The 15,813-nt window shown below is 43.9% G+C and overlaps 1 protein-coding gene across 1 annotated transcript in view; it reads left to right on the forward strand.

Moving 5' to 3' along the window:
* The first annotated feature begins 640 nt into the window (after positions 1 to 640).
* Positions 641 to 15,813, forward strand: part of PARP11 (poly(ADP-ribose) polymerase family member 11) — a 36,986-nt gene continuing 21,813 nt past the window's right edge. Inside the window, 1 exon segment of the mRNA XM_047787797.1 lies at positions 641 to 790. Coding sequence (XP_047643753.1) covers positions 773 to 790 — 18 coding nt within the window. The 5' untranslated portion in view covers positions 641 to 772.

Consider the following 15,813-nt stretch of genomic DNA (forward strand, 5'->3'; position numbering starts at 1 on the left):
CAGGGATGGAACCTGAGCCATAGTCATGACAACGCTGAACCCTTAACTGCTCTGTCACCAGGGAACCCTTGCATCCTGTTATCTAAATTACTTCTTATTTTTTTCCTCTAGACTCAAAGCTCCATGAGGACTGCATACGGGTCACTCTTGTACATTCCAGAGCCTAGCACAGTATCTGGCAAATAATCTCCACTCATTGAGCTTTTACTGTATGCCAAATACTGTGCTAGCTTTCTCCAATGATTTCACAGCACCCTATTATCGTCTCCTGCAGAGCACGAGCAAACAGATCGTGAAGCCTGTCCCACAGGCTACTCATTTCCAGACCTCTCTGCCTCTTGCCACTACACCCACTATACGGTGATCAAGAAATATCGAAGAATTACAGCCTGGGATGCTTGGGAATCACTTGGAGATGGCAGGCGGATTGCAGCCCTGGACTGTGGTTGGACTGAAGCCCCTTAGCTCCGCCCACAACCCCAGACCCTCGCAAGCCCCGCCCACTTCGCTCCAGGCCGGAAGGGAGCGGCAGGGGCGGGGTGAGCTTCCGGGGGCGGGGCGGGACCGGCCCCGGTTAGCAGGCTCTGGCCGGAAGTCGAGAGGTTAGGGGATCCGAAGACGCCGGCTTGTGACAGGGAGAGGGAGACGGAGGCCTGTGTGGAGGTTGCCCCTCCGTCCCTTCGCTCCCGGGGACCCTCAGGAAAAACCCAGCACCCCGGCCCCGTGGCCAGCCCCTTCCCCCAGGCTCTCTCCGCTCGATTTCGCCACCGTTATGTGGGAAGCGAATCCGGTGAGTAGCCGGGCGGGACTGGGCGGGCCGATGGGCGGGGTTGACGGGAGAGGGCGGGAGGGGTTCCCGGGAACTGCCCCCCCCCGCCACCCCGACGGCCGCGCCGGCCGGCTGTTAAATTCCCGGGCGAGAAGAACCCGGCCCTGGCGGCTCGGGCTGTGGAGACGGCTCGGTGGGTCCCCAGCGCCTTGCGGCTGCTCTGTCCCAGTGATTGATTTTGACTCGCTGCGGTTTCTCCGCCCTCGTCACTCCACCGTCTTTTTCAACTTTGCCTTTGAACCTGTTTCTCTTCCTTAGCCTCAGGTGTTCCTACCAGCTACCCCCCAAACCCCAATCTAAAGCGAGGGAACTAGCCCCTCTGGGCCCTGAGTGGGCCTCAGAGGAACCGCCAGGGCTGGCTCCTTTTCCCTCCTTGGGGGCTAGCCATTGAAAACTGAGGTGGGCCGAGTGTGAGTTCTAAGTCTCTAGATGGTGAGGTTCTTAGATTTTTTTTTTTCCAGTGGACAGAACTGATGACCTGGAATGTTTCAACTGCAAGTCTTGTGTCTTCCTCCGGTATTTGCATTGTGCCTGCGCTTGTTTTTGTTTACCTTGCTTTTATACATTCATTTATTTCATATGCAGCCTGCAAAGAGTGGAATTCCTTTGCCAAGAGTATTCCATTAACCTGTTAGAGGTGAAATCGCCTAGTAAGAGGGCAAATGGACGCTATTTATGCCTTTGAATTCAGTGGAAAGATGGCAGAATCACATATCAGCAAATTGTTAGCTTAAACATGTGCCACTACCCCATGTACTGAGAAAACTTCCTAAATTTACTTGAATAACCTTGTTTTCTTACTTGCAGTAACTCATTTGATGTAATCAGCACTTTTCCCCCCCTATTCCTGGAATATATTTCCAGATAAACTGATTTATCAGTAAATTCTCTTCTGTTTTTAAGTTTTTATCCAGTAGAAACTAGTCTGTTGGTCTGGATTTTTTGGTTACATATGCTGGTTCCATCCCAGGCCACTGTGTAACAGTGGTGGTCACTAAGACTTTTTTTTTTTTTTTTTGGTTCATACATATAATCCTCTAATATAAAGCCACATCAGAGGAAAGGAACTACTGGTGCTTGATTTTGGCAAAAATAATTTCAATTTGTGACAGTGTGCTCTCTGATTATATATTCAGTTTCACTATCAGTTTCATTAGTAAATTTCATTTTGTATTATTATATGTATGTATATGTGTGTATATGTGTTTGTGTGTGTATTCACTTTTTATTGGCAGTGCTTCTCTTTCTGATTTCTCCATAACAAGCCCTTTCATCATCCCAAGGACATGTCTTGCCCAGTGTCACATATCTTAAATACTTCACTAGCGTATAAGCTCCACGTGGGCAGGCATTTTTGTCTGTTTTGTTTACTACAGTGTCCTCAGACTCGGGAACAGAGCCTGGCATGTAGTAGGTGCTCAGTCAATATCCGTTGAATTAACAGAGGTGATTGCATCAGTACTAGAGAGAGGCCTTTGCTCCCGTTATTCAGTCCTCTCCTCCATCACCTTATGTCTGCATTGGCTGTTGGATCACTTGTGTGCTTGTAAGGATGATAAGAGCATTAGTGAGTCTCTTGTGTATTTGGTTTGTTATAGCAGTTATCTCATTTCTTTGGAAGGAATGCTGAGTTTTCTCTGCCATCCCCCTAATGATTTTGCTTGATTTCCATGGAGCAGGCTGTCTTTCTTTAGGGGTGAACCTTCCACCTACAATCCCACATTCTTCTTTGGCCCTTATTAAGCTCCTCTACTATGTCTTAATGCTATTGTGTCTTCTTTCTTACTGATACTGTTATTCTTCCTGTGAAGGTATGAATGCTGTCAATAAGGACAGTTTCTGTTTTTTTGAAACACAGTTGACATTCTGCACGTGAGCTTCCTCTTGTAATTTGTTAGTTTCTTTTAATAGAAGAGGCATCTGGATAATCTCTTCATCTGTGCTCGTGGAATGAGAATTAATTTTAATGTTTCCCTAAGCCAAGCACAGTTGGGAAGATTAAAAAAAAAAAAAAAAAGCCCACCATGCATCCTAAAGATAAATACAGATGACTCTTGTATTACCCACCAATCGAAATGACTGTTGACCATTGCTTTCCATTGAGTGATATGATAAATTCCGCTTTGAGGAGGAAGGCCATAGCGAACCTCATTAATGGAAGACTTCTGCCTAAGTTCTTCGTGTGTTTTTTTGGTAGCATCCATAACCTTGAGCTGCCACCTGTGATCTGCAAGTACACCTCCTATTGCACATATGGCTTCTGTTTGGTACTGTGTTCCAGTCACAAGTATTTTGAGGAAATACTCCTCTGACTTTGGCCCTGGTCATGCTCAGAAGCAGCTGCCTGCCCCTTCCATGTGAAAAGTTTCTGTGACATGGCTTGAGTGTGGAAAGACACCGCTGCACTTGCAGCATTTCCTTAGGGGGAAAGACCCAGAACAAGATAACCAAGGAGCTATAAATAAACTTTATCTCAGGGCACCATTTCGTTTTATTTTTCAAGACAGTCATGAGGTTAGTGCTGACTCTCCCCAAGCCTTTCTCTGGCCAGGCACCTTGAGGTCAGCACAAGGTCCCTGCTGACAGACCAGACTGGCGGAGCAGTGGACACTCAGTTCTCTTGAGAGAATGGTCTTCTACTTTCTGTCATTCTTACTTGTACCTCAGCTCCCCAGCCCCACCTCCGCCCCAGCCCCTGACTTGCTAGGAGACACCAAGAACTTGCCAGTCCCCACACACAGCAGCCACCTGTACACCTTCCACCTCTTCTGTCTACAACATCAGCATCCTTAGAGGTGTTTCTCCAGCTCTCTCTTTTGGACCATACTCCTTCGGGTTTCTTCTCCTTTCTAAGATTTATTCTGGAATCATAATTTTCATTTAGCTGCACTGCCTTCTACCCCAGAAATGCTCCATCTGAACCTTTTTCTCCTCTCAGCCCATCAGTTTTTGGTGAACCCCCAGCTTCAGCTACCTCTCTAGTGACAACGCCTGCCCGATGTACGTCTTTAGTCCCAACCCCTTTTCTGAGCTGGGTGACGGACACCTGTGCTGGCCCTCCCCTCCCATGGTGCAGAGTTCATCTGTCTAAACCCAACTCCATAAGTCCTTGAGTCATTATTTCACTCTGTCGGTCAGCGAATACTGAATAAGCATCTAGTGCCTATAAAATACCATTCCACATGCTCGGGAGGGGATTGCAAGCTGAACCAAGTCAGATCCTGCCTCTCAAGGACCTGGAGATATGGTTTAGGTGGTGATAGTATTACCAGAGGTATCTGGGGGACCAGGAAGGTTTATTGAAGAAAGTTACCCTTGAGCTAGGTATTGGAGCTACAGAAGTGGTCTTACAGGGAGGGCAGAGAAAGCAAAATGATCAAAGTCCAGGAGAGTGAGAGACAATGGCCAGTACAGCCTGGATGGAGGCGTGACATGGAGAAAGTGCTTGTCGGATGGTCAAGTCTCAGTAAGGGCATCTCAGAGACTGAGCATGCAGGGCTGCATGGGGGAAGGGGGGCGGGCAGCTGACATCTGCAGATACCTCGTCCTGAGTAGGCAGTGTGTTTATAGACATAGCCTCGGGCTGGAAGAAGACGGAGGTGGGATGTGTTCCTGGCAGTGAAAGTTCTAGAGAAAATAGTGTCTGTGAAGATGTTCCTAGAATCAGCACACACGCAGAGGGGTTCAGATCTGATGGTTTTATCTTCTTGGCGTTCTTCGTAATTGTTCTAGCACTGGGTTTAGCTGGGTTTAGGTCTGTTACATGCTGTGTTTGGTGGCTGGGGACGGTTCTAAATAGAGAATGCCTTCACCGGGCCCTCCAGCACCTCGGTGAGGGTGGCATGAGTAAATTATTGTCCTCTTTTTTAGGGATGATGCGAGGCTTAAATTTCGGTGCCCTTTCTGAACAAGGACTCAGCCAGATTTAAACCCAGAATTTTCAGGCTCCAGATCATAAACCCTTTCTAGTCTAACTTAGGATATAGGATTTAAAGTGAGTAGGGCAGTTTCCTAGTGGCTCAGTGGGTTAAGGATCCACCATTGTCACTGCTGTGGTACAGGTGAGATCCCTGGCCTGGGAACTTCCACATGCCACAGGTGCTGCCAAAAGAAATTAAAAAAAAAAAAAATTAAAGTGAGTAGGAAAGAACGTGTGGGGAGAGTCCCAGGGGCTCAGAGCCAAGGGAAGTCTTCCTGAGCTGCAAAAACTGTGATGTTTTTGTGACACCAACTGCCATGTGTTTAGAACTCTTCTGGTGGTACAGCCCATGAGCCAGAGAGCAGTCATGTGGCCTTATCGGAGTTAACACAGCAGAAATGGCACAAGGCATCAGGGGAAAACACAGAGTTTGGGACACAGGCTGGAGGTGTGTGGTTGTGGTTGGGGTCTGAAGGGATGGGGTGCGATGGCCTGATGCTCCAGCAGGATGCTGAGGTCTCTGGCTCATGCAGCTCCCCCTCTAGGAGTTAGATCTGCTCTGGAAATATTGTCGACGGCACTCATTTATTTAGCTGCTACTATAAGCCAGTCAGTTCTCAGTCCCAGGATGTACAGCAGTGAGCAGAACAGAATTGGCCCCAGCCCTCGTGGGTTTGCAGTCTGTTGCAAGGAGGCAGACATTAAGCCAATAACGCAATAACATTGAGCTCCAGTTGTCGTAGAAGCTCTGAAAGAAGGAGTCCACTGAAGTGCATACCAGGAAGAGCTAGTGCCGGACCAGATGCTCAGGTCAGGCCACCCTGTGAAAGTTACCTTTACAGAGATCTGAAGGATTGAGCAAGAGTTGGCCAGGTAAAGGTTGGTGGGAGGTGGGGAGGGCTGTTCAGACTGCAGAAATAGCATGAGCAAAGGCCCTGAGGCAGAAAGGAGCTTGCGAGAGAAGCTGTGTGTGGCTGGAATGCCGTGAACCAGGAGTCAGGCCAGTAGTTCGGGCATGTGTGGCTTCATGGCACATGTTTAGGATGTGAACTTTATCCTTGGAGGAGTGCGGGGCCGTTGAAGGGTTTTATGGAGGAAGTGACATGAACACGTTTGTGTTTTTGAAAAGATCATTCTGGCTGTTGTGGGGAAAATGAGCTATGTATTGGAGTGCGAGAGGCGAGTGGCCTCCCGAAGATAGCCATGTCCTAGTCGCTAGAAACTGAAGGTTACAGAGCAAAGGGGAGTTAAGGTTGCTGATCAGCTGGCTAGTGATGGGGAGATTATCTTGGATCGTCCAGGTGGACCCAGTGCAATCACAAGGGTCCGTAAAAGTAGAAGATGGAGACAGAAGTCAGACGGAGATGTGGCCTTGGAAGAATAGTCACAGAGGGTCAGTGTGGCTGGCTTTGGAGAAGAAGTAAGGGGGCTGCCGAGCAAGGAAAGTGGGGGGGCTTCTAGAAGCTGGAAAAGCCAAGGGAATAGATCCCCCTTGACAGCCTCTAGGCAGGAGTCAAGCTCACCTTAATTTTAGCCCAGTGAGTCCCATGTCAGACTGCAGCAAACCTGTAAGATAAGAAATTGTGTTGTTTCAGGCCACTAAGGTTGTGCTGATTTGTTCCAGCAGCGATTGAAAACATATATGGGGGACCGCAGAAAGGCTGCTGAAAGACACTTGGGAAGCTACAGGGTAGTCCAGGGTGGAGGTGAAGGTGATTTGGACTCAGCAGGGGAAGAGAGAAGAGGAGCCCACCCAGGCTGCACTTTGAATGATGCAGGTGGGTTTCCAGGAAGAAGGAGCAGTTTTCACTGAGGTGGGGAGATTGGGAGAAGGGGAGATGTGCAAGGGACCAGGAGCTTGGTTTGGGGACTGTGATAGGTTTAATGGTGCCTCTAAGGTTGAAAGCGCAGTTGGATAAATGAGTTGAGCTCGGAGGAGAAGGCTGGACTGGAAATTTTGGCCTCAGCCTGTATAGATAGATGGTCTGAAAATCATGGGAGGAAGTGGGATCCCTCAGATAGTGTTTCTCAGATTTTCAGCACCCATGCAGATCACCAATTTTAAACAATAAAGCCGTATTTTAACATCAAATAATGCCTTTATTGTTAAAAGGATGGTCTTTGCAGCCTCTTACAAAGTTTCTAACTTGATAGTTTGAGATGTAGGTTACACCCTGGCACTTTTAGTATTTACCCCACATTTCTATTAAATTAGGAAATCCCAAGCTGTTATTATATCTTGTCAAGGTTTGCATGTAGTGTTTGCTGGCCCTGTCAGATACTTTGAAACACCGAGATAAAACACAGACTTGAGAAATTTTAGGAAGACCATTCCTAGCATTCCTAGTGCCCTGTCAGTTGCCAGATTCACACACTTATAATATTAAGTAACTGTAGGAGCAGATGTTTCAACCAGCCTGAATGTTTGAAAGATGGGAGCATGTGGATTCTTTGACTGCTTCAGTCTCTGGAAAGTATCTGTTCATGTTTTCTTGTAACAGTGACTGTGTTCTTTATATATGACAATAATAAAGCCAGTCTCACTCTCTGCTAAGTAAAGAAAACCATCAGGTTCTGAGAAGGAATCACAGCCTAGTAATTGAACTGCTTGAGAAATCTGGCATCTTATTCTCAGCATTAACATGTGCAGTATTTTGAAGCAGTGGGTTCAGGTTATTTGAGATGCTGATTGTATTTTAGCCATCACTTCTGGAAATCAAGAATGACTGTTGGTATTATCAGCGTCATGAAGAAATGTTTTTATCTCACACCTCCTTTCAGGAAGTCTTGTCAGTACTTTTGTCCTTGGCAGCCAGGGAACTTGGGTGGGAAAAGTAATCTTGCAAACAAGCACTGTTTCTGTCCTCAGCATCCGAGAGCGTGTACTCGGAGTCGTCGAGATTTGCTGGTGTCCCGTCTTCACTATCTCCTTCAACGCTCAGTTACAGTCAGGGCGCGTACTCTTGCCTTCTAACTGCCCCATATGTTGAAAACATCTCTTTGCAAACCAGCAGCACCTCTCCTTGCTGTTTGTATAGCTCGTGCTCTGTCAGTTTTGAATGGATTGCACCTCTTTCAAACTACATCACAGCTCACAGAAGTACCGTTGCCTAAGTGAAAACCCACTCCCTTTGTACTCTGAGCCTCAGCCAATAAGCAGAGATGTTGAGTATTTCTACCCTATTACATACTATATATACTGTAAGAACAGATTCCTGTTTTCTCACAAGTAGTTTGTTCACTATTAAAAGCTAAATAAATGTTGAAACACCCAAGTGATAATAACTGCTCTTTTATACCACGTGTCATTGATAAGATATGACTTCCAACAGAGTCGTTTAATAAAGAAATTTTATCAATAGCTTGTTTTTTTTTTTTTTTTGGTCATAGTAATTAAATTGGGCATTAAATTTGGATCAACAGCTTCTTAGCAATGTCAAGATATTTTCCTGTTTTAGCTGCATAACGCCTCTTTAGTCTTAGTCTCTTATCTTTCCTTATCAAAACAAATTGATTTGAGGCTTGAGGCTTTGTTTGAAAATTATGGAAAGTTTACTTGGTTTTATACCATCATATTTGCTGAACACTAGCTGACATGAACTGATTAATGCAGACTGAGCATAATGAGATATTAAAGTGAGTAGGAAACTTTAAAATCAAAGGATTTGTGCGAAAATCATGACTAATCTTATGTTTCAACTTTGCAAACTATATGTGAACAAATTTCTTTCATTACTTTTTTATCTGAAAATGCCTTTGAACTACTTCCTAATTCTTGAGGACCATGTTTTTAAGATGCTGAGCAAGACAGAAAGGGGCTAAGACTGAGCCCCAGGAACCCTTGAGATTATAGGCTGGATAGAAGTAAAGTTGCAAATGATTGAGAGTTTGTGGCCAAAAAATCTAAGATGATCTGGAGAGTGTGATTTCATGGAACCAAGAAAAGAGTAATTCAGGACAATGGGTAAACTGAAATGTTACTGAAAAGTCAAATATGATAAGGACTGATACCATAGGATTTAGTAGTGTGAAGCTCACTGGAGATCCTAGCAAGTGCATATGTTCGTGTGTATGTGTGTGTGTGTGTTGGGAGATGTTGGACCAGAAACTAGAGAAGATAAATGTGAGTTTAAGATTGCATGAAAAGTGAAGAAATAAACAGTGTGTGTAGACACAGAGTTATAGTTAATAAACCACCAAAGGAGATAAAGTGAAATCATAAAGATACTTAACTCAAAAGAAGATAGAAAAAGATGAAAAGAGGAACAAAGGACAGATGGGATAAATAAAAAGCAAATATCAAAATGATAAACTCTTAAACTTAACCATATGAACAGTCATACCAAAATAAGTGCTCTAAACACCCCAGGGCAGATTGTCAGATTGGATTAAAAAGCAAGACCCAATTACAAGTTGCCTACAAGAAACACACATTGAATATAAAGACACAGATAGGATGAGACTAAGTGGAAAGGGATACATAGTGCTAGCACTGGTTGAGAAAGTTTGAGTGGTATGTTAATATTAGACAAAGTAGGTTGCAGAGATAATGATATTATTAGCAATAAAGAATGGCATTTCTTGGAGTTCCTGTTGTGGTTCAGCAGTAACGAACCGGACTAGTACCCATAAGGACGTGGGTTCAATCCCTGGCCCTATTCAGTGTGTTAAGTATCTGGTGTTGCTGTGGTTGTGGTGTAGGCTGGCAGCTGCAGCTCTTATTCAACATTTATACCCCTAATAATAGAGCTTCAAGATACATGAAGCTGGAGTTCCTGCAGTGGCACATCAGGGTAAAGATCTGGTGTTGTCTCTGTGGCAGTGTGGGTTCAAGTCCCCAGACCAGCACAGTGGCTTAGGAATCCAGCATTGCCACAGTTGTGGCATAGGTCACAGCTGCAGCTTGGATTTATCCCTGGCCTGGAACTTCCATATGGTGGGGGTGCAGCTGAAAAAGAAAAAAGAAAAAAAAAAAAAAGAAAAGATACCTGAAACAAATAACAGAATTGTAAGGAGAAATAGACAGATCCCATTATAGTTGGAGATTTTATTACTCCTCTCTCAATAATTGATAGAGTAAGTAGATAGAAATGATGAAGGATATAGAAGACTTGAACATTATCAACAAACTTGAGCTAATTGATATTTATAGGCCATTATATCCAACAGCAGCTGAATATACCTTTTTTTTCAACTACACAGAAAGCATTTAATAAGTTAGACCATATTCTGAGCCACAAAAGAAGTCCCAAAACTTTTAAAATAATTCAGGTCATATAAAGTATGCGATCTGATTATAATTAAATTAGAATTCAATAAGACAAAGATCTGTAAAACCCTCAAGTACTGGTAGTAAATAACACACTAAAATAACCCATTGGTTAAAGAAATAAAAAGGGAATATAGAAAGTATGAAAACAGCATATCAAATTTGTGGCGTGTTGCTCAAACAGTACTTTAGAGGGAAATTTATAGCTATACTGATGCTTAAATCAAAAAAGAAGAAATGTCACATAATTGACCACAGCTTCCTCCTTAAGAAACAAGAAAAACAAGAGCAAAACTCAAGCAGGAGCAAAGAAATGAAAGTTTAGAGTGAGAATCTAAAGTGGAAACAACAGAGAAAATGAAACCAAAAGAAAAAAGAGAGAATACAAATTACCAGTATTGAGGATGAGAAAGATAACATCACTACATGTTCTACAAACATTAAAGAATAATAAGGGAATGTTATTAACAACTTAATGTCAATCGGTGTGACAACTGAGATGAAATGGGCACATTCTGTCTTAAGACACAACCCACCCAAGCTCCCTCAAGAAGACATAAGTAATGTCAATAGCCCAATATCTACCAAATAATTTAAATTTGTAGAAAAGCTTACCCACAAAGAAAACTCTAGGCCCAATGGTTTCACTGGTGAGTGCTAACAAACATTAAGAAAGAAACTACTGATTCTGCACAAACTTTCAGAAAATTGTAGAGAAGGTAATACTTCACAGCTCCTTCTAGGAAACTGCAATGACTGTGACACCAAGACCAGTCAAAGACACGAGACAGTTACACACCCCTAATGGACATAGATGCAAAAATGCTAAAGGGAAATTTATATTTATATTCCCTAACAATATATAGGATGCTTAATGCATCATTACCAAATGGTGTTTATCCCCAAAATGCAAGGTTGTTCAACATTAGTTTGAACAGCAATCAGTATAACTCATGATATAAACAAGCTAAAATGAAAAACCATATGATTATTTCAATGCATGCAGAAAAAGTGTTGGACAAAATCTAGTGTCTATGCCTGATACAGACTCACTGTAACCTGGGACTGAAAGAGAACTTAACCCGATAAGGGTTGTGCAGGAAAGGATTAACACAGCCGGCCTGGGTTACTCAAACCCTGCATATTCTAAGAAAGGCCTGTTTCCATGTCTGTCCTTTGCCTAGATTCAGAGAACTGAACTCTTGGAGTGGTTTCTCCAATGAGTGTATTTGCATACCCTAGATCTTCAGTCATGCTCTAGCAGTTTCTCCAGATAATTTATACTAGCAGTGGGGTTTATGGTGAGTTCCTGCCAACTGACCTCATTCACACAGGTGCTGTATGCTTACGTGACCAGCTCCCAATAAAAACCCTGGATAACTAGGCTGAAGTGAGCATCCCTGATTGACAACATTTTGCACTTGTCACACATGGTTGCTGGGAGAATTAAGTGTGTCCTATGTTACTCCACTGGGATGACACTTGGAAGCTTGCACATGGTTTCCTCTGGACTTCACCACATCTGCTTTCCCCCCTGTGTTCATTTCACTCTGTATATTTTACTGTAATAAACTAACCATGAGTAGACCAATTTTTGAGTCCTGTGAGTTCTTCTCTTGTAAGCCAGAGGGTGGTCTTGGGGACCCTGACACAAGGGGCATACGCAAAATACCTGTAAATAATATAAAACTTAGTAATAAAAGACTGAATGCTTTCCCGCTAAGAACAGGAACAAGGAAATAATGCCTGTTCTTTATTCAGCATTGTACTAGAGATTATGACCAGTGCTATAAGGCAAGAAAAAGATATCATGAAAAAGAAATAACGTATCTATATGCTAGAAGAAAGAAGTAGGAGTTCTCTTGTAGCATGTTGGGTTAAGGAGCCAGCATTGTCACTGTGGTGGCTTGGGTTGCTGCTGTGGTGCGGCTTTGATCCATAGCCTAGGAAATTACACATGCTATGGGTATGGCCCCCCAAAATAAAGAAGTGAATCTCTCTCTTTATATATATATATAACATATATATATATATATATATATATATATATATATATATATATACACACACACATATACCACATAATGCCTATATTGTAAATCTGATGGAATGTCCAGAAATCTCCTAGAACTAATAAGTGAGTTTAGTAAAATTGCTGGATACAGGGGCCATATCCAAAAATCAGTATCTTTCTATATATACTAGCCACATTCAGCCAGAAACTGAAATGTCCAATGTAATTCCATTTACAATAGTATCAAAAATACAAAAAACTTAGTAATGAATCTTGCATAAATGATATGCAGGATCTGTACACTGAAAATTATAAAACATTACTAAAAGCAGTTAAATAAGACCTAGCTATATCAAGGATATACCTCATCTGTGGGTTAGAATACTCAATATTGTTAAGAGGCCAGTTCTTCCAGGTAGGTCACTATTCAATCAAAGTGGGAAGAGCCTAGACTAGTCAAAGCAGCTTTGAAAAAGGACAAATTTGTATTGCTAACACCACCTGACTTAAAGATTCAGTATGAAACTACAGTACTCAAAACAGTGTAGCATTCAAAATAGAGAAAATGATCATTAGAACCTTGACTAGAGGGTCCAGAAGTAGGCCCAAGAACCTACAGAAAACTCATTTTTAAAATAAAAGTTAGACCCAATGAAGAAAGTTCAGTTGTTCAGGCAGTGATTTGTCAGGTTATAATTAAGCCCTTCGGTTCAGGCAGTGATTGGTCAGGTTATAATTAAGCCCTTCGAGCTAGTCAAGCTTCCATCCTGTGTGGATGGGTCTGTGTGCAGCCCTGGCAGTGTTGTCACGCCTGCCCCATGACCTGCTCTGACCGCTATACACAGCCTTCTTGACACTCACGATTGGCTGTAATCCCAGGAGGCTCTTCTTGGCTGTCCCCGGTTCTCTGTATGAAATTTCTGCCTGCTGAGCCATTCTGCTGGTTTCATAGCTTCAGGCCTCTCCTGAGTTGTTTTCCATCAAAGATTTCCACTTTTTTCAGTGATGCTCTTGGGTGTGAGGTTCTCTCCTCTCCGTCCCACATAGGTTCCAGCCCCCTCAGGCAGAGATGTGGATCTTTTTGTCCTGATGGTGAGCCCTTACCCTTCAGTAGGACCCCTTTGTCCCTGCCCCTGGAGCTGGAGGTGGGAGCCCACTCTTCCCAGGGCAACAACCCATGCCGTGTGGGTGGTGGGTGGGAGGGGTGGTAGCAGCCCCTGGTCCTCTTGACTTACTCCTCCTGCCATGAAGCCTCTACCTTGGGAGCCCTTCTCTACCTGGGTGGAATCCATTAGGGCCCAGTATTCATAGCCAGCTGGGCTTGAACTGGAGCTTCCACCAAATGAGTGGGGATGGGGTAGAGGAAAGGAGATCGTGCCTCTGTGTTGCCTGCCCAGAACAGACCTGCCCCTCTGGGCAGCCTGCCCCTTCCAGAGTGAAATAGACCACACCGGGAGCTGGAGAAGGGAGCCCCTGTCTTCTTGTTCGCGCACACCTGGGGAGAGCTTCTGCAGCACAGAGCGGGCAGAGTCAGGGTGATGGAGCCGATCTTGGCTCAAATGCCAAACTCTGCTCTGTTCTGAGATTCTGTAGATTTTCTTGAATATTTCACCATTTGCAGTATGTACTTCAGACAGTTTCCAGAGACCCTAAAGATCATTGCTGTTGTTTTAAATAATGTTAACCAGTTAAAATGCAGTTTTGCTGGGGGGAGGGTCCTCTGGACTCCTTACTCTTACAGTTCCACCCTGTTTTTTTTTTTTTTTTTTTTTTTTTTTGGCCATGCTCACACCATGTGTTAATTCCCAGGCCAGGGATCAAACCCACACCACAGCAGCAACCCAAGGCGCTTCAGTGACAGTGCCAGATCCTTAACCTGCTGCACCGCAAGCGAACTCCAGTTCCACCCTGTCTTTAAGCTTTTTGATACCCAGTTTGGGACCTGTTTCTCCTAAGAGGCAAGGAAGTTTTCATTACCGATTATGATTTCCTCAAGGTGTTATATTAACAAAATATACTTTGTTTATTTAAAATAAACATATCAGAAAGGTTTTAATCAACCTGGAAATGGGCATTATTTTTCTCCCAAAGACCAGGTTTGACTTTAAACTAATTTTCCCCCTGGCCTTTCAATTTAATGGTGCAGATCAATTGCTTCCAGGCTCCACAAATATTCCTGTTGGAATGGCTGGCGTGGTAGACAGTTCCACCAGCAGACCCATGGCACTTGAGGATTTACAAAATGCTTTTCCTCTTTACACTTGCTTTTTTTTTTTTTTTTTTTCTTCCTACAGCCTGATGTGCAGGAAGTATCATTGTCTGCCAATTAAAAGCTGGAAACTCAAGGCAGAATGTGGCGTTGTGGCAGATCTGATTCATTCTGCTAACATTTATCCACGGCCTCCTCCCCGATGAACCATTTGCATGTGCGTCTTTTCTCGTCTGTAAATGTATCCTAACCTCGATCCATTACTACTGTGGTTACAGTATTTTAAAGTTATTCAGGTAAGCTTGACTTAACTCTTTGAGTCTAGTTATACAGAAGAGCCATTCCTTTAGAGGACAGACTTGTAGAAAACTGCAAGAGTCTTACCAACAGAGTCTTTGGAAAGAAAGCCGTAGCATCCATGAAGCAGAGCAGTCACATCGGGCTTTGGCTGCAGAGGACCAAAGGAGCCTCTGTCCGTCTATGAAAGGGAGGCAGGGGGCTGGCAGCTTAGGAAGAGCTGACACTCCAGAGGCCTCGGCTGTTTCTTAAGTCTTCTTGGAACTGCCAGTTCCATGATTCTAGAGAAGATGATTGTATTTTGTCTCCTTCAGGTTTTTTTCCCCAACATTAATTGGAAAAATAATGACTTCTGTGCCTTGGGTTGTGGAGGCCAAAAATTTGTGGAAATCGACAGAGAATTTTATAAAATGAGATCCCTGCTGGTAGTGCTGCCCTCTCTAAATAGGGGTGAATAGGAGATGGGTCCGTCCTGGCCTCCCATCCCACACCCCAGAGCTGCTTATGACAGGACGCTCTGAACGGACTTTGGTGAAACACTTCCACTGGTAACCTGGCTTACAGCGTGGTCTTGGGGACCAGTGTGACATGGCAAAGCATACGTGTTTCATGTCCGCGTGTGAAGGGTGCGTTTCTATTTCCATTCCCCTTTCTCCTAGGTGGAACTCTTAAGCTGAATATTTATCTTAATTTTCTTGAAACTCATCCTTCCAAATTTTTCTGCTTTTTTTTTTTTTTGAAGAAAAACAAAATTTAGGTCACTCTTGCTTTCTTGGTCACGCACGATAAAATGGGCAAATTAGGAGTTCCCGTCATGGCTCAGTGGTTAACGAATCCGACTAGGAACCATGAGGTTGCGGGTTTGATCCCTGGCCTTGCTCAGTGGGTTGAGGATCTGGCATTGCCGTGAGCTGTGGTGTAGGCCGGCGGCTACAGCTCTGATTAGACCCCTAGCCTGGGAACCTCCATGTGCTGCGGGATCGGCCCTAGAAAAGGCAAAAAGACAAAAAAAAAAAAAGGCAAATTATGTGAACAATAAGTAATAGAAGGAAGAGCAGGGATTATGACTAGTTACCCTGCACAACTGATCTGAAAGTTTAAGCCACTGATTTTATTATTTGGCTAAATCGCAGCTCGGGCTCTGAGAGTGTACTGGTTTTCATTTCTTTTCTTTCTTTCTTTCTTTTTTTTTTCTTTTACAGCTGTACCTATGGCATACAGAAGTTCTCGGGCTAGGGCTAGGGGTTGAGTCGGGGCTGCGGCTGCCAGCCTACAT

The sequence above is a fragment of the Phacochoerus africanus genome, chromosome 7, assembly GCF_016906955.1.
Source record: "Phacochoerus africanus isolate WHEZ1 chromosome 7, ROS_Pafr_v1, whole genome shotgun sequence".
In the NCBI taxonomy this organism is placed as follows: Eukaryota; Metazoa; Chordata; class Mammalia; order Artiodactyla; family Suidae; genus Phacochoerus; species Phacochoerus africanus.